Genomic DNA, 23,519 nt, shown 5'->3' with positions numbered 1-23,519 from the left:
AAGCCAGTTAACTAAATCCTTGGCTCTGTGAATAAACAATTTCCTCTCCAAGACTGCATTAACTTGGGAAAGTTCATTAATGCCTCACAATACATTACTTTAAAATTTGGAGAAGTACCTGGTACAATATTTAGCACATAATAGGCACTCAATAAATATTTGTGGAATTAAAAAATTGGGAGGGCTTCCCTGGTGGTGCAGTGATTGAGAGTCCGCCTGCTGATGCAGGGGACACGGGTTCGTACCCCGGTCCGGGAAGATCCCACATGCCGCGGAGCGGCTGGGCCCGTGAGCCATGGCCGCTGAGCCTGCGCGTCCGGAGCCTGTGCTCCGCAACGGGAGAGGCCACACAGTGAGAGGCCCGCGTACCGCAAAAAAAAAAAAAAAAAAAAAAAAATTGGGAAAGAAATATATCTAGAGAGTGATAAGACCCATATGAAGAAAACTAACAGAAGCACATAAAAGAATATCCAAGTAAATGTAGAGATATATGTCATTCTATGCAATGACTCAATACTGTAAGGATATCATCAACTCCAAATTAACCTATAAACTTAATGTAATTATAAGAAAATCCCAATGGGACTTTAGCAAATTCAATCTAAACTGTAACTGGCAAAGTATTATAAATGTAGTAGGCAAAATGAGAAGGGAACAAATTTTTTTTTTAATTTGTGAAAGTAGCCAAGAAAAATTTCAGAAAGAATGAGACTGGCCCTACTAGACATCAAAACATGTCGTACACAGTAATTAAAACAATTTAGTGGAATTCCCTGGTAGTCCAGTGGTTAGGACTCCACGCTTTCACTGCCGAGGGCCGGGGTTCAATCCCTGGTTGGGGAACTAAGATCCCGTGGCCAAAAAAACCTAAAAATAAAATATAAATAAATAAAATAAAACAATGTATTGTAGTATTAGTACAGAAACAGACAGTTCAATGGAGTAGAACAAACAATCCAGAAATAGAACCAGGTGAGAACTTGATATGTGAGATCTAGAATCAGTAGAGAAAAGCTGAACTATTCAATAAACAGCACTGAGACAAATGATTATCCACTTGGTGGCTGGACTGGAGGAGTGTCAATAATAATAGCTAATGTGTTTTGAGAGCTTATTACACGCCAGGCGCTGTTTTAAAAGCTTTACACACCTGCAAACACCCGGCCCTCGCTCTAGCTAACATTTTTGTTTTCTCATAAGAAAATTACTTATCTCTAAATGATTTTTCAAATATGACTCGTTCTGAATTTTGTATACTTAGAAGATTTTAAAAAATCTAACTTTAAAGTGAATAAACTAAAGATTAGCTACCTCTAATTTGATTCAAGCACGTACTGTAGCTCCATTTGGTCACATTCAAGGATCACAGCATTCTATTCTTAACCTTACAGAAGTATCTTAAGGCACATATCTCGAATGTATAATAAGGAGGTAGAATCCCTCATCTGTAGGTTTGATGGCGACCCGCCTATCCAGCCTTTGGTCTTTCGCCTCTTGGGTCACTGCCAGTAAGCCTCTCTCATTCCAGAGGCAGGTACACACCCCTCATAGTGACTTAAAAAGCAAAAGTCCCTTAATTCTCTTACCTCAAATTATCAACCTTTCTCTCTTCACTTTACAACCAAATTTCTGAAGTCTCCCTTCCTTGCCTCCCATCTTCTCATCCTCTGGCAATCTTCTTTGAAATCCTCTCCAGCAACTACTTTACTGCAATGGCTCTTCCAAGTCACCAATGCCTTTCTAATTGCGAAATTCAGTGGTATCTCCCTCTCCTCAGTATTCATTTTAATTTGTTTCTCTGGCTGTCCTAACATCATCATCCTTTCAATTCATTCAAATTCACAATTTCAAGGTCATTCTTCCCTTCACCATCCAGTACACACACACACGTGCACACACACACACAAACTGGGGCCAAGACCTATTAATTCTACTTCTGCACTGTAACTTGCATTTGATTCCTCCCTTCCAGCCTCACAACTGTTGATCTAATTCAGTCAACATCATCTCTCCTAAAAAAACTGCGATAACCTAATTGGTTTCCCTGACTCTAATTTCTCTTCTCCAATTCAATCTTCTGTCTGCCACCAGACATGACCTAAAACTAAAAATGTGATTCCTAAATAATAAAGCCCATGTATTGATACTTCATATTCCTAACTCCATACCTTTGTTTTACACTACCCCTTTTGCCTGAACTCCCCATTCCAAACCCCTTCCACCTATGGATATCTTACCCATCTTACAAAGCCAAGTTTATACAACTGTTTGTTTGGTTCCTAGTAAGACTGGGTATCTCCCATATCCCTATTATTTGTGCTTCTCCAACAGTCTTATCACTACTTATCACCAGTTGCCTTAAACTACTTAGTTGAGTACCACTATTCTAAGCTCTGGCATGCCTGTGCCACCCAGTATATGCAACGTTAGTTGAAGTGTTTATTAGCGTTTTTTTTTTTTTTTTTTTTTTGCGGTATGCGGGCCTCTCACTGTTGTGGCCTCTCCCGTTGCGGAGCACAGGCTCCGGATGCGCAGGCTCAGCGGCCATGGCTCACGGGCCCAGCCGCTCCGCGGCATATGGGATCCTCCCAGACCGGGGCACGAACCCGTATCCCCTGCATCGGCAGGCGGACTCTCAACCACTGCGCCACCAGGGAGGCCCTATTAGCGTTTTTTGAGATACACTTCTGCTATGGTTTGATGTTTGTCTTCCCAAAATCCATATGTTGAAAACCTAATGCCCAAGGTGATGGTATTAGAAGGTGGGGCCTTTGGGAGGTGAGTAGGTCAAGAGGGCAGAACCCTCATGAATGGAATTAGTACCTTTATAAAAGAGGGCCGCCCAGAAAACTAAATTGTCCCTTCCAGCAGGTGAGGATACAATGAGAAGTCTGTGACCCAGAAGAGGGCCCTCACTCAACCATGCTGGCACCCTGATCTTGGACTCCCAGTCTCTAAAACTGTGAGAAATAAATTTCTGTTGTTTATAAGCTACCCAGTCTCTGGTATTTTGTTACAGCAGCCCAAATAGACTAAGACAAGTTCATATAACATAAAATTCATCACTTTAAAGTGTACACTTCAGTGGTTTTTAGTATATTCACTACATTGTGCAATTATCACCACTATCTAATTCCAGAACATTTCTAGCACTCCAGAAAGAAACCCTGTACCTATTAGCTACTTAATCCCCATTCCCCCCTCCCTCATCCCTTGGCAACCACTAATCTACATTCTATCTTTATGGATTTGCCTGTTCTGAACATTTCATATAAATAGAATCATACAATCTGTCATCTTTGTGACTGCTTCTTTCAATTAGCATAATATTTTCAAGATCATCTATGTTGTAGCAAATGACAGCACTTCATTCCTTTTTGTGATCATATTCCACTGTATGGATAACCCACATTTGTTTTATCTGTTCATTAGCTGATGGACATCGGGTTATTTCCACGTTTTGGCTATTATGAATAATGCTGCTGTGAACATTCATGTATAAGTTTATGTATGAACATATGTTTTCAACTCACTTGGTTATATAGCTAGGAGAATTGCTGGATCATTCTATGTTTAACTTTTTGAAGAACTGCCAAACTGTTTCCCACAATGGCTGCTCCATTTTACATTCCCACCAACAGTGTGTGAGGGTCCCAAATTCTCTACACTGTCACCAACACTTTTTTTTTTAAACTATAGCCATCCTTGTGGGTGTGAAGTCGTATCCCATTGTGGGATTTGATTTATATTTCTCTAATGACTATGATGCTGAACATCTTCTCATGTGCTTATTGGTCATTTTCACATCTTTTTTTGGAGAAATATCTATTCAAATCCTCTGCCCATTTTAAAATAGAGGTTTTTTTTATTGTTGAGTTGTAACGGTTCTTTATACATTCTGGATACTAGACCATTATCAGACACATGATTTATAAATATTTTCTCCCATTCTGTGGGTTGTCTCTTCACTTTCTTGATGCATGATAATTTTAAATTTTGATGAAGTCTAATTTATCTATTTTTCCCTTTGGTGCTTGTGCTTTTTGTGTCATATCTTTAAAAAAATCACTGTTTAATGCAAGGTCATGCAGATTTTCACCTTTGTTTCCTTCTAAGAATTTTATAGATTTAGATCTTTGACCCATTCTGAGTTCATGTTTGTATGTGGTGTGAGGTAAGGGTCCAGGTTCATTCTTTTGCATGTAGATATCCAGTTGTCTCAGCATCACTTGTTAAAAAGACTATTCTTTCCCCACTGAATGGTCTTGGCCCTCTGTTGAAAATCAATTAACCATAAATGTATGGTTTTCTTCTGGACTCTCAATTCTATTCCACTGGTTTACATGACTATGTGACTATCCTTAGGCCACTGCCATATCATCTTGATTACTGTACTTTATAATAAGTTTTGAAATCAGGAAGTGTGTCCTCCAACTTTACTCTTCTCTTTCTCTTTCAAATTGCTGTGGCTAAAATGGCTTTGCAACTCCATATGCATTTTAGGATCAGCTTGTCCACTTCTGGGAACAAAGCAGTTGGAATTTTGAAAGGGGCTGCACTGAATTTATGGAACAATTTGGGGAGTATTGCTATATTAACGGTATTAAGTCTTCCGATCCATGAACAGATTTTCGTCTATGTTTCCTTCTAAGAAGATGTCTTTCCATGTATTTAGATCTTTAATTTCTTTCAATGTGTTTTATAGTTTTCAGTGTACAAATCTTACAATTCTTTGGTTAAACTTAGTCATAGGTATTTTGTCCTTTTTGATGCTATTGTAAATGGAACTGTTTTCTTAATTTTATTGTCAAATTGTTCATTGCTAGTGTATAGAAATGCAACTGATTTTTGTACATTGATCTTGTATCCTGCAACTTTACGGGATTCATTTTTTAGCTCTACGTTTTTTTCTTGTAAATTCTTTCATCTGTATATAGATATAATTTTCTTTCTTTCTGATTTGAATGCCTTTTTTACTCTTTTACTTGCTTAACTGCCCTACCTAGAACCTCCAAAATAGTGTTGAATAGAAGTGGTAAGACAGCAGACATCCTCATCTTGTTCCTAATCTTAAAGGGGAAAGCTTTCAGTGTTCACCAGTAAGTATGATGTTAGCTGAGGGTTTTTGTGTTAGTTGAAATATATTTGTTGAACTGAATTTTCAGAGTGCCAACTCATAAGGTTGCTCTGAGAGTCTAACAAGAAAGGATCTGTGAAGGTGTTTTCAAAACTGTAAAATACCATTCATTCAATTTAAGATATTCTTATTTAGTAACTTAGTGTTCTTACTCTGAAAAGTTTACTCCAAATGTTCTTAAAGAAATCAAAACAATGTTTGTGAAGCCTTTTTTTTTTTATTCCTAACATCCTGATGAAAGTTTGGCACCTACATTCTTTTGAAGGGTGAAGAAGGAGAGAAGAATTTTTGGAGAAGGAATCAGAACAAGGATCCCAGGCCTTAGAGCCTCTCCCCAGTCCCAACCCCTAAGTCCCATAGCTCTGGGCTCTTCCCTTAGCGAGACACAGGGCATTCAGGAAAGCAGAAAGTTAGAGATGCAAGACAGGCAAGAAGCAAGAGGCAGCACGGTACAGAAGGTGGAACACAAGTTTCAGTAGAAAAAGTTAGCTGTGATCTCAGTTGTTCAGAAAAAAAAAAAAAGAAAAAAAAGTGAGGCACCCGAAAATATTATAAAGTCTAATAAATTTCACATCTTCAAAGCTGCAAAATCTATTGATTTACACCCATATTAATCTAAATTGCTGATGTTAATCTGAGTCACTATAATTAAACATGCTAATAATTCATGATACAAGTGCCTGTAATACTGAGAGGTTTCTCTGTTTAATAAACTCAGCTTGACAGTATAAGAATAATATAATGGTATTATTTATATTTTTTGGTTACTTAGAAATAATTATTTATAAATAATTGAGTAAAAGATTGGCTGTCAGAAGGCAAAAAGGAATAACTACCCTACTTTTGTTCAATGGAACAAATATTTAATGAATACCTATAATGTTCCAGGCACTGTGCTCTGTGCAGGAGATATTCAATTAACAATGAAGTAGTGACTACTTTTTATATTTTTTGAATACTGAATAAAAATAAAATATTAATTAAAAACGTAAGATATAAAATACCAAGAAACAATCACCATGTTCCTACCACCTAGTTTAAGAAAAAGAACATTACCACTTCTTTAAATCAACTTTTCATTAAAGAAAATATACATACAGAAAAGTACACACATTGTGTTTGGCTCAAAGAATTTCTGCAAAGTGAACACACCCAGGGTAACCAACACCCAGTTAAAGAAAGAGAACATTACCAACATGCCATACTGCCCCCTCCTAATCACTAGCCCTTCACCGCCAACCACAGATAACTGCTATCTTGTTTCTACCACCAGAGATAGAAATCAGAGTTTAGCCTGTTGAAAACTTTATATAAATGGAATCATATAGCTTGTATTATTTTGTGTGACTTCTACCCATCAGTATTATGATTGTTAACACTCATCCATTTCGTTGCATGTAGCAATAGTTCATTTTCCTTGCTTTTTATAGTATATAATTATATGAATATACCACCATTATTTATCCATGAGTTGTTTCCAGTTTTTAATTATGAATACTGTTGCTAATAACATTACATGTCTTTTGAATAATATATGTATGCATTTCAATTGGATAGCTATACTCCCACCCCACCCCCACCCCTACATACACCCCCTCCAGAAGAACTGGTGGATCACAAGCATACATGCACACGTTCAGCCTTAGGGAATTTTGTCTAAGGTATACAAAGTGATGTTTTGATATAAGTATACCTTGTGTAATGATTACCACAACAAGTTAATAAACATATCCATCACCTCACAAAGTTACTTGTGTATGTGTGTGTGTGTGTGTGTGTGTGGTAAGAACACTCAAGATCTACTGTCTTAGCACACTTCTTTGGCGGTCCAGTGGTTAAGACTCCACGCTTCCAATGCAGGCAGCGCAGGTTCGATCCCTTGTCAGGAACTAAGACCCCACAAGCCACCCAGCACGGCCAAAAAATAAAAGAAAGAAAAAGAAAGATCTGCTGTCTTGGCAAATTTCAAGAATACCACATTTTTTAATTAACTATAATTACCATGCTATCTAGCATTGCAAATATTTTCCATGGAAAGGTCAGTCAAGGTACCTAATTCTCCATACTGCAGGAAATAACTTATGCTTTCTTAAATGTCTGAAAATTGGATATAGGTGAAGGTATTAAAGGAAAGGTAAGACAATAACGCTGAAATCTAGAAATAACAAGGTTGAGTATACATTTGGAAGGAAATCTGGAGAAAAAAATCTTGAACAATTTGTTAAAGTAAATTGGAGAGCTCAAAATCCTAAGTCTATGGTCCTCAACTTTAGCATACACCAGAATCATCTTCAGAACTGTTAAGGGATTGCAGGGGCCCCACCTCCAGAATTTCTAATTTAATCAACCTCTGTGGGGTAAGAGAATCTGCACTTCTAACAAGTTCTCAGATGATGCTAATTAGCTGGTCTGCAGATTGCACTTTGAGAATCATTGCACTAAGAGAAATAAACTTCATAAAAACAGAAATAATGGCAGGTTCATTTCCTTCTACAATAGAAGAGAAGAAAATACGGAAAAGAGACTTCAATGATGCTCTTGGTCCATTTCATCCTTTAACTTGGTAAAACTTTATAGTTAAGTTTATTTTGATGCTTTATAAGTAGTAAACTGATTGGAAGTCTATTTAAACAAAAAAGTTATCAGACTCAGTATCTGCAGATCAAGAAAAGGACTGTATCGGAGGCCAGCAGCTATTTAAAGTTAGATCTATGCTATATTAATGACTTGGATAACAGAATAAACAACAGTAGAGTATTCAATAGTTGGCAGAGAACATAACATTAAAATCCAACTAAAGACACTGTCCAAAATGATAATTTACTGAGGTCTACAGAAATAAACAGTCATTCATCCATTCAACAATCATTTACTAAATAACACTTTCATGCCAGGCTTTGTTCTAAACAGTGGGATCTAAGTCTGTTATCATCTCAAAAAATTTTGTCAATATTATTCTCTAGGAGAAAAGTAACTAGGATAACTAAATCGTTTTAATCTCCCCACTCAGATGTTTTTTTGGAAGACCCAGAATTAGTGATAAGTTTTATTTTCATTGCTTGTCAAACGAAGTAAGAAAATGTTTGCTCATATGCCCATAACACTAAAAACACTTTACACTTAAAATCCACCAGCGGTGGGAATTCCCTGGCGCTCCAGTGGTTAGGACTCTGCGCTTTCACTGCCGAGGACCCGGGTTCAATCCCTAATGGGGGAACTAAGATCCCATAAGCCACTCAGCCAAAAATAAATAAATTAATAACAAATTAAAAAAACATAATCCATCAGTGAAATCCTAAAATTCTCTTTAATATTTAGTGATTTTATAAAGAAGTGAATGTTGGATTTCAAAAATGACAACTTATTTCTTACTTTAATAATTTTCCTATTTTCTCCATTACCAAAGATCTACATAGCTAGTGCAAAATACATCAGAACTTTAGCACTTCATTCTAAATTTAGCAAAAGACCAAAACACCCTGCATTACTCATAAACAGCTAATGCTAATTCATTTGATTGCAGATCTATAGGGCACAAAGTTGCGATAAATTATTAGCACGTTTTGGCTTAATGGCAATAAAACAGGAAAGAAAGGAGGGGGGGAAGGATAGGGAGGGAGGGAGGGAAGAAAATCAGCTTATCAGCTTCCTAGAGTAATTCAGCTAAATTTTATTGAAATGATCTTTGTATCTGCCCTTATGAAATACTATAAGGAAAAATGTAAATCAATGGCAAAAGATACATTTAAATATAAAAAAATTTTTTAAAGAAGGGATTAAGTTGCTCGTAAACTTCATATGGAAAAGGGCCAAGAAATGCCAAATGAAGAAAAATGAGGGGGACTAACACTACCAGATAGCAAGAATAATTTTAAAGCTATGGTAATTAAAACAGTGGTATTGGTGCACATATAGACAAACAGAATAATGAAACAGAATAGAGTCTAGACTTACAGTGGATATAAAACAGAGGTAGCATTACAAATCAGTGGGAAAAAGGATGGAGTCAATACATGACATTGGGACAACTGGTTATACATATGGAAAAGATAAAATTAGCTTCCTAATTCACACCAAACACAAAAATAAATTCCAGATGAACCAAAACCTTTTAAAAGAAAATCTTTCTAACTTCAAAGTGGGAAACGATCTGTTTTAAAACATACAAGTACACTAATTATAGAGGTTTTAAAAATGGGTAGTTATAACTGAAATAAAATTTAAATCTAAAACTCTGCAAACATGAAAAGATCACCACTGAACAGCCCAAAAGAAAAAAAATGGGCAAAGGATATGCAAACGTAATTCACAGAAGAGGAAACTCTGAAGACCAATATGAAGAATGCTCAATCTCACTAGTAATCAGGAAAAAAATGCAAATTTAAACAATAATATTATTTTACCCCTATCATATTGTAAAAATTAAAATGTCTGCAATATTAAGTGCTGGAGAGGACATGAGTATCAGGTACTCATATACTGCTGGTAAGACTGAAAACTGTTATAACTAGGTAAAGATAAAGGTCACTGATCACCCAGCAATTCTATGTAGCTATTCTACATAGGGTATATGTCCACGTCTCTAGACATATATCTTAAAGAAACTGTTACACACATATGTAAGGAGACATATACAAGAATGTGTGCACCAGGAGAAATAAAATTGAAAACCACCTAAATTGTCCTCTGATAAGAAAACAGATAATTGTGGTACACTTACAAAATAGAATACTACACAATAAACAGAATTAACTAGCTCTATGTAATTTCAACATGACTAAATCTCAATCACAATTTTAAATGAAAAAATGCATGCTGCAGAAGGAAATATACAGTATGACACCACTATATACTTTTTTAAAACACACAAAACAATATATTAGTTATGGACACAAACATATGTAGATGTGAACAGAAAGGATTTATACCAACTTTAGGGTAGTGGTTATTTCTGGAAAAGGTCAGTGGAATCAAGGAGGGATACAAAGGGGATTCAATTGGATCTATAAGGTTTTATTTCTCAAAGTTAAAATATATAGAGCAAATATCACAGTATGTAAACTTTCCTGGTGGTGCAGTGGTTAAGAATCCGCCTGCCATTGCAGGGGACATGGGTTCAATCCCTGGTCCGGGAAAATCCCACATGCCGTGGAGCAACTAAGCCCAGGCGCCACAACTACTGAGCCTGCGCTCTAGAGCCCGTGAGCCACAACTACTGAGCCCCCGTGCCACAACTATGGAAGCCCACGTGCCTAAAGCCTGTGCTCTGCAACAAGAGAAGCCACCACAATGAGAAGCATATGCACCGCAACGAAGAATAGCCCCTGCTGGCCGCAACTAGAGAAAGCCCGCACATAGCAACGAAGACCCGACGTAGCCAAAACTAAATAAAAAGATAAACTTTTTATAAAAAGAAGCAATACAAAGGGGATTCAACTGGATCTATAAGGTTTTATTTCTAAAAGTTAAAAGATACAAAGCAAATATCACAATATGTAAACACAATCTGGATGATGGGCACATAGATATATGTATATGTTATACTATTTTCTGTACTTTTCAGCGTGCTTGAAATCTCTTAAGGCGCATATGAATTATTCTTGTTTAAAGTGCATAGAGCTAGAAATAGTTATAATCACACAAGGAATATTTAGTTTGCATCACAAAAAAATAAGTTGAGGGCCTCCCTGGTGGCGCAGTGGTTGAGAGTCCGCCTGCCGATGCAGGGGATGCGGGTTCGTGCCCCGGTCTGGGAGGATCCCACATGCCGCGGAGCGGCTGGGCCCGTGGGCCATGGCCGCTGGGCCTGCGCGTCCGGAGCCTGTGCTCCGCGGCGGGAGAGGCCACAGCAGTGAGAGGCCCGCATACCGCAAAAAGAAAAAAAAAAAAAAAAAAGTTGAAAATGAGTTTAAATCACTAGGAAATTGAAGGCAGTGTAAGGTAGGTCTCAGAGCCCATTCAAGGGCATTAATATTGAAGTAGGATAAAGAGATTTTTACCTATACACTATACCCAGAGCATGGACCCTTAAGAACAGCCTTATAGCAAGTGACTAGTGTATTGCCAATGCAGCTGTTTCCAAGGATTCACTGCTTTAACAATTCAAGAATTTTCAATAGTAAAATAATATACTTTCACCTTACACTTTTGCACCCTGACTTAAATACCTGGAAAAAAAATACATCCATCTTAAGCATAAATTCCTCTGGGTTTCAGAAAGAAGAAGCTAGCTGATAGTGCTTAAAGAGTTCAATTTTATTTTCTAAAATGTATTGCATTTGAACATACTTTATAAAATCTCCACTAGAGTGATACACAAAAGCAATAACTACTGCATACAAGATTGCAGAGAGCTGATATGTTCCAGACAGTAAAACTCTGATTTAGGAAATGGGACTACTAAACATTTTATATGATTTGTTTTGACTTGTGGTACTGCCCATGAGCTGTCCCCAATCTAGGACTTGTGTTCCAATCTGAAGGTTGGTTATTTGGTAAAGATGTCATTCACCCATAAAAATGTTATGAATGGTCAGGTTTCTGGACTAGGTTACAAAAGCTTTTTCAATATACTGATACTAAATATACTAGCCTGACCTAGACAAACAGCCAGATTAGGTAAAACTTACCTCTAACATCCTTCTAAACCCCTTTCAACACCTAAGAGAGTTCCCTCTCTTAGATTCCTATTTAACATCATCTTACTCCTATTTCTTAAAACAAATTACCTCCACTAGATGTAAGAATTTATGAAGAAAACAATCCCTTGGTTTTATTTTCATTAATGTATGCGTATTTTCAGAAAGGGACTGCCAAATCTCCAGTAAGTGAGATTTCTGGCAATTTTAAAAGAGAGAGTACAAAAAAGTTCAGGCATTGTGGAAAGCCTATCTTCTTCTCTTTCCTTTTTCTTCAGGAGTGGGGTGACAGTGGTAGTCTAAGGGGTCTGGAAAGCAACACCAAACAGAGAAGCTTTACTAAGGAGCTTCTCCCTGCCTAGAGTCAGCTCTCCTCAGCTATTAAGGCTACATTTCAGATTCTTTCCTCTGCTTCTGATTCCCTGATTCCAGAGCAGCTGCAGCACGAGAGTTCTGAAAGACGGTGTGGAGGCCTGGGGCAGTGGCAGCCATCTGTACGTAGAGGTCTTTTATAAATAAGAGTCTATATTCAATGTAAGTAATAAGAATTATAACTTTAGAATCTGATTTATTACTAGCAAATATTTAAAACAGCTGAGAAAAAGCTATTACCTAATTGAATCTTTTGAAAGGCCAAAAGGAACCATACGTTTAAATTAATTGATCATGTTATAAAATGTATCCAACTTATCATTCCATATTTTTCTCATATAATAAATACACTAAAACAATAATGACAAAAATTATTTTCTTTTAGGTTCTTTAGTTTTAAGATTAGGGGCTTCAAAGTATTTTAGGGATTAACCAAGTTCTGATGACCTAGATGCTATATTGAATAACATCACACAGTTTATTCTTCAGTTTCCCAGATGGACTAAATACGATGCTTTCTTTTTTGGTCAGGAAAAGCAAAGGCCAAGATACACAGGTTACTAATGTTATCATCAGCAACATTGATACAAATCTTCAATTACATACATAATACCGTTTACAAGATGATGTCAGAATGCCAAAATTAACTAAACCAATCAAAAGCAGTAAAAACTCAAAATAGCTTTTCTCCCATAAAAAGAGAATTACAACAAGGCTGACTGTATTTGTTAAACATGGATAGGTAGTTGTTAGACAATTATGGCTATAGGAAAAAAAGATAAGACCACTCAAGATGGGCCAAAGGTCTTAAATTTTCCAAAAGACAGAAGGTAGTTTTTGAAAATTAAAGTTTGACAGCAGGCTCTAATAAGTTCTAGGTAAGGTAAATCTACTCTTCTTTATACCCTTGCAACTAAGTTGATGAACTGACCTGAATTCAAATGCTAACCCTGCTTCTTGCTGGCTGTGAACCTGGCAAGTTACTAAGTCCCTCTCTCTGAGTAAAACAAAGTTAATACTACCTACCTTGCAGGGTGGTTTTGTCATGATTAAATGAGATACATTTTTAGTTAAGCAATGGTACCCAAAGCATACTGATGTATGCCAGCCTAGAGGAGAGTCTCTAGCAGCATGCTCAAGGGCTATTTCTGACCCTGTCTTATCCTACCTTTTCTCAATGACTAGAATGGAGACACAGAAGTCATGATTATTAAACCTACACATGAAACAAAACTGAACGAGAGCACTACTATGTTGTATAACATGAAAGAATCAAGGAAACCTTCAACAGGTAACAGAAATGGACCAAAAAAAGGTGAATTGTAAAGGGGATAAATGTAAGGTCTTACACTTAGGTTCAATAAAACAACTGCACAATACCTAGAATGCAGAGGAGGGGTGCTGATTTTAAAAGAACATGAGAGTTGTAATTGACTGTAAGTTCAGTATGGGCCAAGAGTGTGATTTACTGCAGAAAAAAGCAAATACAACTTTAGCTTCTATTAATAATGGTAGTGTCCAGCTTAAGACAATAGTTAAGATAACAAGTCAAGGATATTCTTCACTGATCACTGTGTTAGTCTCCTGAGCACATTTTAGAAGAAACACTGACAAAACAGAACATTTCCAAAGGAAGATAACCTAAATGATGAATGGTTTGGGATATAGGATATTTGAGGAATTGGGGATGTTTAACTTGCAAAAGAGAAAATCCAAGGGAATATGTAACCTGTTTTCAGACAGCTAAGGAGCTATCATACGGAAAAGGAATTGTGTTTAGTTCTACGCAGTTCTAAACAGCAGAAATAATATGTATAAAAATTACATGGAACCCCATATAAAAAAGACCTTTCTAACATGACACTAAAATGGGCTAGCCTTATGGCGACGCACCCTCTATCACTAGAGTATTAAAACAGAGATTAGATTCATTTTCAACAAAAATGTATTGAGCACCTAGGTCCCGGGCAGGTGCAAAGCACTGATGATAGTAAGTAAAAAACTAACATGGTCTCTGCTTTCATGGAAAGCAAAGTCTAGTGGTAGAGGCAATCACACTAATAAATTTTAAATGACAGACATAAATATCTAAGGAAAGGAATTCAGTTCTTCAAGAGCATATTAACAAAGGATCCTGACTTAGTGGGGGATCAGAACAGGCCTCCCTGAGTAGCTGAGTGATCTATGAGTAAGAGGTAAATGGTTGGGAGCAGAACATCACAAAGAAAGGAAACGCACATGCAAAGACCCTGTGGTAAGAGGTTCAAGGAATTGAAAGGCTTATATAACCTGAGCATAGAGAGTAAAGCGGTGAGTAGAGATGCGGGAGCACAACCACAAAGGGCCTTCAAGGCCCAGTTAAGGATTTAGTCTTCTCCCAAAAGTAATGAGCTGTTACTGAGGGAGGGGTTTAAGTAGCAATCAATGGGCATGGGAGGGAATAATCAATGTGGTGAATGGCATAAGGCCACTCGGGAGCTTCCTGCAGTAGTCCAGGCCAGAAATGATAGTAGTTTGGGGAAAGGGGGTGGAAATGAAGATGTCGAGAGGTTGACAGATTGGAGAGATTTTTAGGATGTTAAAATGACAGAACCCATGTGACTAGTCCAGTGGGTGTTTTGGATATCGTTTAAAGCAGTAATGCCCAACCCAGATTCTTTGGCCCTAATAATTAATAATACCCTTTTCCGAGGGGGGAAACAGAACTCAGTGATGAATTTTCCTTGAGGGCAGAGGATATCCTAAGAGACAGAAGTATAAAGAATGACCCACTCCCCCCCCTCCTCAGGTTTCCAGCTTATATAAGTGGAAGGCGTTGTGATGCCATTCACTGAAATAAGAAACCCTGTAAAAATACTAATTAGGTGGGCTAAGACCATGGGTTTGAATTTGAACAAGTTGAGTTTGAGGTGCCTTGATTTTAAATAGTCAGTTTGACATACTGATCTGAAACTTAAATGATAGTTCTGCACTGGGAGTAAGATACCGAGACTCGTTGGCATCTAGATAGTAGTTGCAGCTGGGCTTAGAAGAGATTGCCTGGGGAGAAAACAGGGTGAGGAGACAGCCTTGAGGAATATCTGCATTGAATAACAGAGCAGAGGAGGGTGAGTCTGCAAAAGAGCAGTCTGACTAAAAACAGGAGGGAGGCTGAAGCCAAGGGAAGAGCATTTTCCATGAAGGAGGCAACGGTCAACAATGTCAAAGGCTGTTGAGACATCAAGGAAGACAAGGAATGAAAAATGTCAGTTAAGTTTAGGGGCACGTTTCAGTGGGATGACAGGGCCAGAAATCAGGCTGCAGTGGGTTGAGGCGTGAGTAGGTGGCAAGTAAATGGGAGACAAATAAATGGAGACAAGATTTCTAGCTGTAAAATGGGAAGAGAAAAGGTGACAGCTGTGGGAGTGGAGGGAGGGTTTAGGATGGGAGAAGCCTGAGTTTGTAAAGAGGGAGCAGGTGAATACAGAGGAATGGGGCTCCTTAGAAGCGGGGGAAAGAGAATCTGAAGCACAGTTGGAGGAAGTAGCTGTAGATAAAAGGAGAGGCTGCGGGGAAAAGAAGAGAAAGAGGCCTAATTATATGACCTTTAAGGTCTCTTCTCACTCTACAATCTCCTGACTTAACAATTTCCTTTAGGGAGAACATTTGCGTGTACGCATAATCTATGCAAATGTATTCAAATATTCCAGTAGAAATAAATCAGTCAAGCACATCCTTATCCCCTAATGACGCAGTTAACATCCCCAGGTTTATGACCAGTGTAATCTCTGGGCAGGATCCATCCCTCAGAGAGGTTTTTGCTCAACGCACACTGCAGTACACCCCAGAACCAGCCTTATCTCCCCTCGCCAAACCCATACTACCCCGCGATCTCAGAGGCTAAAGGAGGAAGTAAATTTTAAAATCCTGAAACTACAACATATCCTGCTGCATTCGAAACAGCTGTCATTCATAAAAGGAAAACGCTACACTCCAAATCCATCCCCACTCCAAGCTCAAGGCATTTCTGCCTGAGCCGGCAGTGACACGTCCCCCAGACGGCCGGGGTTCAACACTAAAAGTCATTTGCACCCCCTCCTCCTTTCTCAAGACCTTTTATTGTGAAGAACCAGAAATGGGTTCCTTCTGGTCCCTGTCACAGCCCTCGCCCCAATGCAGCGGACGGATCCCCCGCAGTTTTTTCCAGAGGCGGCACCTAATAAGCCCTCGCAAGAGGGTGCGGAGAAACCCCTAGAGCCCTCAGACCGGCCTGGGACGGCCACGAGCCTGCCGCTAGCTTGAGAAGAGAGGGGGACAAGCCCCAAGGGATGTAAGGGAGGATTAAGGGAGACCTAGGAGACCCGGGTAGCGAGGGGGTCTCCTCCCTCGAGCTTCTAACGGGGATGGAGTTTCTGAGGAGGGCTAATCCTCTGCCACCGCTCCCTCTTCCCAGCTTCTCTGGCCTGCCACCCCCTCCACCGCCCCGTTTGCTCAGGCTCATTCCCCTCCCCTGGGGCCGTCTGGACCTCCAGTTGTCCGTGAGCCCGGCACCCCCGCCTCGAGCCGCGGCTCCGCGAACTGCACTCACCCGGCCCGCCATCTTCGCGGACACGTCCGGCTCCGCCGCTGCAGCTCAGCGCTCGGAAGAGCCCGCCCCCGCCGCGCGCGCGCTCGCTGCCCGCCCTCGCGCAGGCGCGCAGCCGTCTAGACGCCGCGCACGCGCCCCGCCGCGTCTCCGACACCCCCGCCCTGCTGCGCACGCGCGGGCTCGACGGCAGCCCGGGGCGGGCGGGGCGGTGGCGCCATTTTGAACGCGAGCTTCCGGGAGGGTGGGGCTTCTGGGTCTTTCACGTACGTGTCTGCTGGCGACTTTCTGTAGGGCTCCTTTTGCGAATCTCATCACAACTGGCTGTGTGCGCCGGACTTTATAGGAAGTATAGGACGTTGATGCTTTTAATCACTGAGCCCCTGCTTATCTCTGCCCTTTAATGGCCTTTTAACTTTATGCTTCCAGACCCACTTAAGTGTGAAAATGTACGTAAGAGCACCCAGCGCGGTTACTGGCCTTCCCCCCTGGGAAGATCAGTAATGTGTAGTTGGTTCTGAATTCAAATTCTGAGTGAATTCAGGCTTTTGTTTGTAGGCGGACGTGTTTCCTAGCTCCTGAAAGTGAGCGGCCTTGACATTTACATTTAGCTTATGTGTAGCCTGGAAAACTCAGGTTAAGAATTTCTTCAAATGTGTAAGTGAATTGTAACTGTTTGTATATCTTTATATATTCGTTTATTATTAAATATATTTATTAATAAAGGTAATTTGTGTCTCTAACAACTTTTGTCAATTCCCAGTGTTCATTTTAGACAATATATACACGGGGAATTTGAATAAACTATGCCCTAAATTAGGCCTTTTTTTTTTTTTTGACCTTGATGTTTCCTTTCTACCATACCATTTCCTCAGAATAGATAATAATAACAGCTCTCTACAAGAAGAGAGGTTCTCCCAAATAGGGTCTCTGATGATCTTATTGCCTCTACTATCTTATATTTCTCTTTATATTTACACAAGACAATAAAAAATGATCAGACGTGTTACCTTTTCAACAGTTAATAGAAAAAAAATAGTTTTTTTCCAGTATGAGGAAAGGAAAGAAATAATTAGAAGAGCTGGGCAGGCTTTAGCGGCTTAAAATGGAAAACTAATAACAATAAGTGACCTGAAGATGGGCAGGGGACAGAAGACAAAAAGTCAGGTACGTTTTGTAAACTCTCACGCTGTACCTGAGAACCAGAGTGTGCTGTTGGACAAATCAGATGTTAACTGAATCATCGATGGATCAGAGAGTTTATCAGGAAGGACAGGGAACTAGTTGAACTCTGATCTGTTAACTTTGGAAAAGCTATAAAAATAATTAAAATAGATTGGGGAGTTGGAAGGCTTAGATTCTCATCCTTTTCCTTGCTCTGCTACTCACTTCCCACCTCCCTTCACCTCTCTGAGCCCCAGTTTCCTTACTTGGAAAGTGAGAGGTGTAATTTGATGAGCTTAACAGGTTGTCTTACATTTTTTGATACTTTGAATCTATAAATCAAGAGATTTTGCCCATATATACACTACCAAACGTAAGGTAGATAACTAGTGGGAAGCAGCCGCATAGCACAGGGAGATCAGCTCGGTGCTTTGTGACCGCCTGGAGGGGTGGGATAGGGAGGGTGGGAGGGAGACGCAAAAGGGAGGGGATATGGGAACATATGTATATGTATAACTGATTAAATTTGTTATAAAGCAAAAAAAAAATAAAAAATAAAGCTTCTGCAAAAAAAAAAAAAAAAAGAGAGAGATTTTGCCCAAATAATTACCAGATCCAGAAGATGACATTGGCTCTCAGTACAATGATCTGACGTTATTTTCAAGGCCAGAGAATAAGCAAATGTATTTATCTATACCACTGCTTTGTTGTCTTGTTTTGCTAGGTAAACTAGATTGCAGGTGAAAATGTCTTGAATCTCTACACCGAGGAGGAGTGTTTATCATGTAGGAAAGACAGGTTTGCTGGATGCCGGAGAGGTTCCACTGTGTCAGCTTACAAGCATATCTCTGCACGATAAGGGACTCTTTGTATCCTCTCACAAGTGGTATAAATTCATTAGAATCATGTGCACAGCCCTCTGCAGGGTCTACCAAAGAAATCATAAGCCGACATGAGCTCCTGTCCTTGAGATGCTTACCATCCAGCTGGAGGGGAGACATTACCCCAGGTTGTCACATGTCTGTGCATCCCATCTGTGCCTTACTCTAATATTCAAGGTTGTCTTAGAGAGTGGAACTGATTCTGCATCACCTTCTGAGCAATCCTTGCAGTTATGGTTGATAGACAACAAATACTTTTGCTGCCCCGAATTCATTCCCCTTTTTTTCTGGTCACAGCTACCCTGGTTCATGCAGCCTTGAAAGCATTGTCAGACAATGCACCCTGCCCTCCCCTGGCCTAGGAGGGAGCACAGAACCCATGCTCAGTCAATCAGATGCTCTCTCTCCCAAGCAACTACAATCTCGACCATCCTGAGGAAGAAAGACAGAAAATAGCAAGAGCTGATTGACCCCAATGGTGATATTCTGAAAAGACCATCCACTAATTATCTAGACCTGGAATTTACCTGATTTCTGTCTTTGGCAAAATCTTGTTGTCTCTCTTTGTCTTGATTTCTGTGACTTAATCAGTCTTTCCTTTCCTCAAAAAACAAAAAGCAAAACGAAACGCAACTCCCTCCGTTTGTCATCGATCCCTGAAATCCTTAATATACTTTCCTCTCACAGTGATGAGAAAACAGGTAAGACAGCTTACAATGATTTAAATGTAACCTAAAGTGCAAATGTCTAGGGTCATTTTCTAAGGTCTGAAGGGGTTTTTCGGGGTAGAGGAGGTTGGTGAGGTGAGACTAGGGATAGACTAAGAGAGGAAAAGGGGACTGGGTACCTGAAAGGTGAGGAGAGAAGATGATGACATCATGAAATGGAGGTAACAGTGCCCAGGATAAAGAACAGTGAGGCACGTGGGGAGAGGGGTAAGGGTTTGACCAAGGTCAGCTCTCGCTGATTACAGCTACTCTGTGACCCATTGTGCTGGTTCATTTTATGTGTTAACTTGGCTGGGCCACGGTGCCCAGATACTTGGTCAAATGTTATTCTGGATGTTTCCATGAGGGTATTTTGGGATGAGATTTCCATTTGAATCAATGGACTTTGAGTAAAGCAGATTGCTCTCCATAAGCCCTCATCTAATCCACTGAAGGCCTGAATTGAACAAAAGGCACATCTCCCCAGAGCAAGAGAGAATTCTCCAGCAGACTGCCTTTGGACTTGGACTGTAGCTCTTCCTGAAGCTCCAGCTTGCCAGTGTCCCCCATCAGATTTTTGGACTTGCAAAGCCTCCATGATCACATGAGTCAATTTCTTAAAATAAATCTCTCTATATATACACATCCTGTTTGTTCTGTTTCTCTGGAGAACCCTGACTAATACACTATGTTTCCTGTCAGTGACAAGGAAGTGACTCCAGGCTTTTATGTAGTGAAACTTGGTATCACCTGTTGCTCCCTGTTAGGTAAGGAGCATCTCTAGGTGGAGGCCCAATTCAAAGTCTTGGAAACCCCATGGATATAATTCTGTTGATATGTTCAAATTACATCCAGTTAAACATCACTTAACAAGTGCTCCATTAGAATGGGGCTGAGTAACTTTGGGACATTCTGGTTGTAACAGGGATGCTCAACTAGGGGGAAATAGATTTCTTCTGTCTTTTGAGGAGTGAGAGCAATAGTAAGCGACATAAAAGTGAACTGATTCACTGTTATCCAGTTTATTTAACAAAGCAATGTGATGTTTTGCTGATTTCCACAGTAGTCAAAGGAAAACTAACTTTAGTCTGTGGAAGTCTAGGGCTAAACAAATGGCACTGGGGACAGAAAGGAGTTTTAATCACTTCAAGGTGTAGGTTTCAAAGATCTTGCAACAGGACTGCATGCAGGAGTTTCGGGGAACAGCGCTGTGCATTGAATTCACCACTGCATTGTGACTGTCAGAGGGTGTCCTCCAGGGTGTGTGTGTGTGTGTGCAAGTGTGTGTGTGACAAGGACCTGCACTGACCCCTTGCAGAAGATATCCCTGTGAAGCAGACAAAGGTGGTCTTAATAAATCCTTTGATACCCTCCCCTCTGCACCTCCTCCTCTTTCCCAAGTTCTTTCAGCATTAATAACCTAATATATTACTCTTTCCAGGAGTGTATGCAATTTAAGAGAATATTGCTGGGGAGCAGTAAAAAAAACAAATCTCTAAGGGCAAAATTTCAGAGACTGGGACATCTCTATGTGGACCTGGGACATCTCTATGTGGACAGCAATCCTTATTCTCGCCCTTCCAGTCATAACCCACAGGTCAGCCACCCATGTCCTCAGCCCAGGCTTTCAGAGAGCCCTGTTGAAAACTTGATATTATGGCCCCATCATAGCCAGTTTTAGGAAGATGAAGCTGCCATCTGTTTGTTTTCTGTCAGAGAAAACTATTTCCCAAAAGGATGGATAAGGCTAGAGAACAGAGCAAAATGGAGAAAGAATATAGAGTTTTTTTAAAAGAAAGAAGACCAGGGCTTCCCTGGTGGTGCAGTGGTTGAGAGTCTGCCTGCCAATGCAGGGGACACGGGTTCGTGCCCTGGTCCAGGAGGATCCCACATGCTGTGGAGCAGCTGGGCCCGTGAGCCATGGCCGCTGAGCCTGCACGTCCGGAGCCTGTGCTCCGCAACAGGAGAGGCCACAACAGTAGTGAGAGGCCCGCGTACCACAAAAAAAAAAAAAAGGAAAAAAAGAAGGAAGACCAGCTGACGCAATGCAGCCTTTTAGCTGCAGTCAGGTATTTTATTGTTGGGTTATTTATTTATTTATTTTTTGATGAGTATGTCTTTGCTCTTTGGAGGATCAAGGACAAACACCTATAGTCACAAAAATCAATTCATTCTGGAAAGTCTCAGTGGGCAGGAGAGATGATAGAATCCTCCGTGGAAAGGAATGAATGTTGCTATGGAAACCAGCTGATCCTCTTTTGCAAGCCCCAATGCACTTGCCAGGCTGCATAACCCTGCATAATAAACATGGTGGGTCCCGAGAGCTGCCTGCATCTCTCTGAAAAAGAATCATTCAGATACTGGTCTGATGAGCTTTTATGCAGCTCGAGAGAAGGAAGTCACAGTCTCCTGGGAGTGGCTGTGTTGCGTAGAACTTCACGACGCCAGAGGCCCACAGACCACATTGGGGGTGACTATATTTTCTCCAGAGGACTCCTGAGAAAAAGTGAAGGGTGTCTTAAGGTTTCTCCTAAGGGCAAATTTACTGGAGAGGTTTGTTTCTAGGGCAAGGAATATGTACAGCAGGACTTTCCAAGGGAGGGAAAATACATCTCTCCAGCAGGAGCATGACCAGAATAGAAGGATAAGTTTAGTGATACTTGAGGGGAGGGTCCCTGTATACTGTGTTGCATTTAAACTCTCTAAACTTAAATGTATTCATGTGAGAATTGGATGAGGTAATTATCATACAGTACCTAATACATTAAGCACCTGACCAAGCAATTATAAGGCAGATACTAACTACCACTACCAAGAGTGCTAAAACTAATACTAATAACACTATTAACCAATTTTAAAGTCAAACTCAGAGGCGGGGAGCTATCTCCAAATAATATGCTTCTGAGGGTGAAACTATCTCTCTGCTGCTCCTAAGAGCACTTTGTACTTTCCGTGCTGTACAAATAACATTATATTGATGAGAAGTGTTTTCTATTAAGAAAAAAAAAAACCCACTCAATCAATATCACCATAAGCAATTTGTATTTATAGAGTGGCCAGAGTTTGAGCTTGTTAAATTTCCCCTGAGCACCAATCATGATTTCTATTATTCTATTACACTTCCTTCCTAATTATCAAAATTTTGTATTTAAAAAAAAATAAGTTGTTTTGCCTTATAAAGTTAGTACAACATTTTCTCACAATCACTTAAAAAAAAAATCACAACCTCAACTCCTGGATACAATCACTAGTAAGTTAGGTCTCTTTTCCTTCTAGCCTCCTCCCATGCATTCCCCATGGATATTCATTTTTTTGGCCAAACCAGCGGCTTGCGAGATCTCAGTTCCCTAACCAGGGAACCCGGGCCCCTGGCAGTGAAAGCGCTGAATCCTAACCACTAGACCACCAGGGAACTCCCCCCATGCATATTCTTATACAAAAAATAAGCTCTTCCTCAGCTAACAATGTGGTTATGTCCCTATGAACCATCATAAGTTGAAAATATCGTTATGTTGAAAATGCATTTAACACACCTTACCTACCTAGGCTGAGCCTAGCCTATTTTAAACATACTCAGAACACTTACATTAGCCTACATTTGGGCAAAATCATCTGACACGAAGCCTATTTTGAAATAAGGTGTTGAATATCTCATGTAATTTATTGGATACTGTACTGGAAGTGAAAAACAGAATGGCTGTAAGGGTACAGAATGGTTTTAAGTATATCAGTTGTTTACCCTTGTGAACGTGTGCCTGACCCACAGACCTTGTGGGAGCTGTGTGGCTTCGTGTTAGATGATTTTGCCCAAATGTATGGCATATCACTGGCCCAGAAAAAGATCGAAATCCAAAATTTGAACTATGGTTTCTACTGAATGTGTACTGCTTCCCCACCATTGTAAAGTCGAAAAATCATAAGTCAAAACTGTAAGTTGGGGGACTTCCCTGGTGGTGCAGTGGTTAAGAATCCGCCTGCCAATGCAGGGGACAAGGGTTCGATCCCTGGTCTGGGAAGATCCCACATGCTGCAGAACAACTAAGCCCGTGCGCCACA

General features: G+C 40.0%; 1 protein-coding gene across 1 annotated transcript in view; it reads right to left on the bottom strand.

The window, feature by feature from the left end:
* NSF (N-ethylmaleimide sensitive factor, vesicle fusing ATPase) overlaps positions 1-16,808 on the bottom strand; it is a 160,091-nt gene extending 143,283 nt beyond the window's left edge. The window contains exon 1 of the mRNA XM_081218272.1: positions 16,715-16,808. Within this exon, the coding sequence (XP_081074398.1) occupies positions 16,715-16,726 (12 nt within the window). The 5' untranslated portion in view covers positions 16,727-16,808. The remainder of the gene's footprint in view (positions 1-16,714) is intronic.
* Positions 16,809-23,519: the final 6,711 nt, after the last annotated feature.

The sequence above is a fragment of the Mesoplodon bidens genome (genome assembly GCF_964165515.1).
Source record: "Mesoplodon bidens genome assembly, chromosome: 19".
Taxonomy (NCBI): domain Eukaryota; kingdom Metazoa; phylum Chordata; class Mammalia; order Artiodactyla; family Ziphiidae; genus Mesoplodon; species Mesoplodon bidens.
This window is presented reverse-complemented; position numbering and strand designations above follow the sequence as displayed.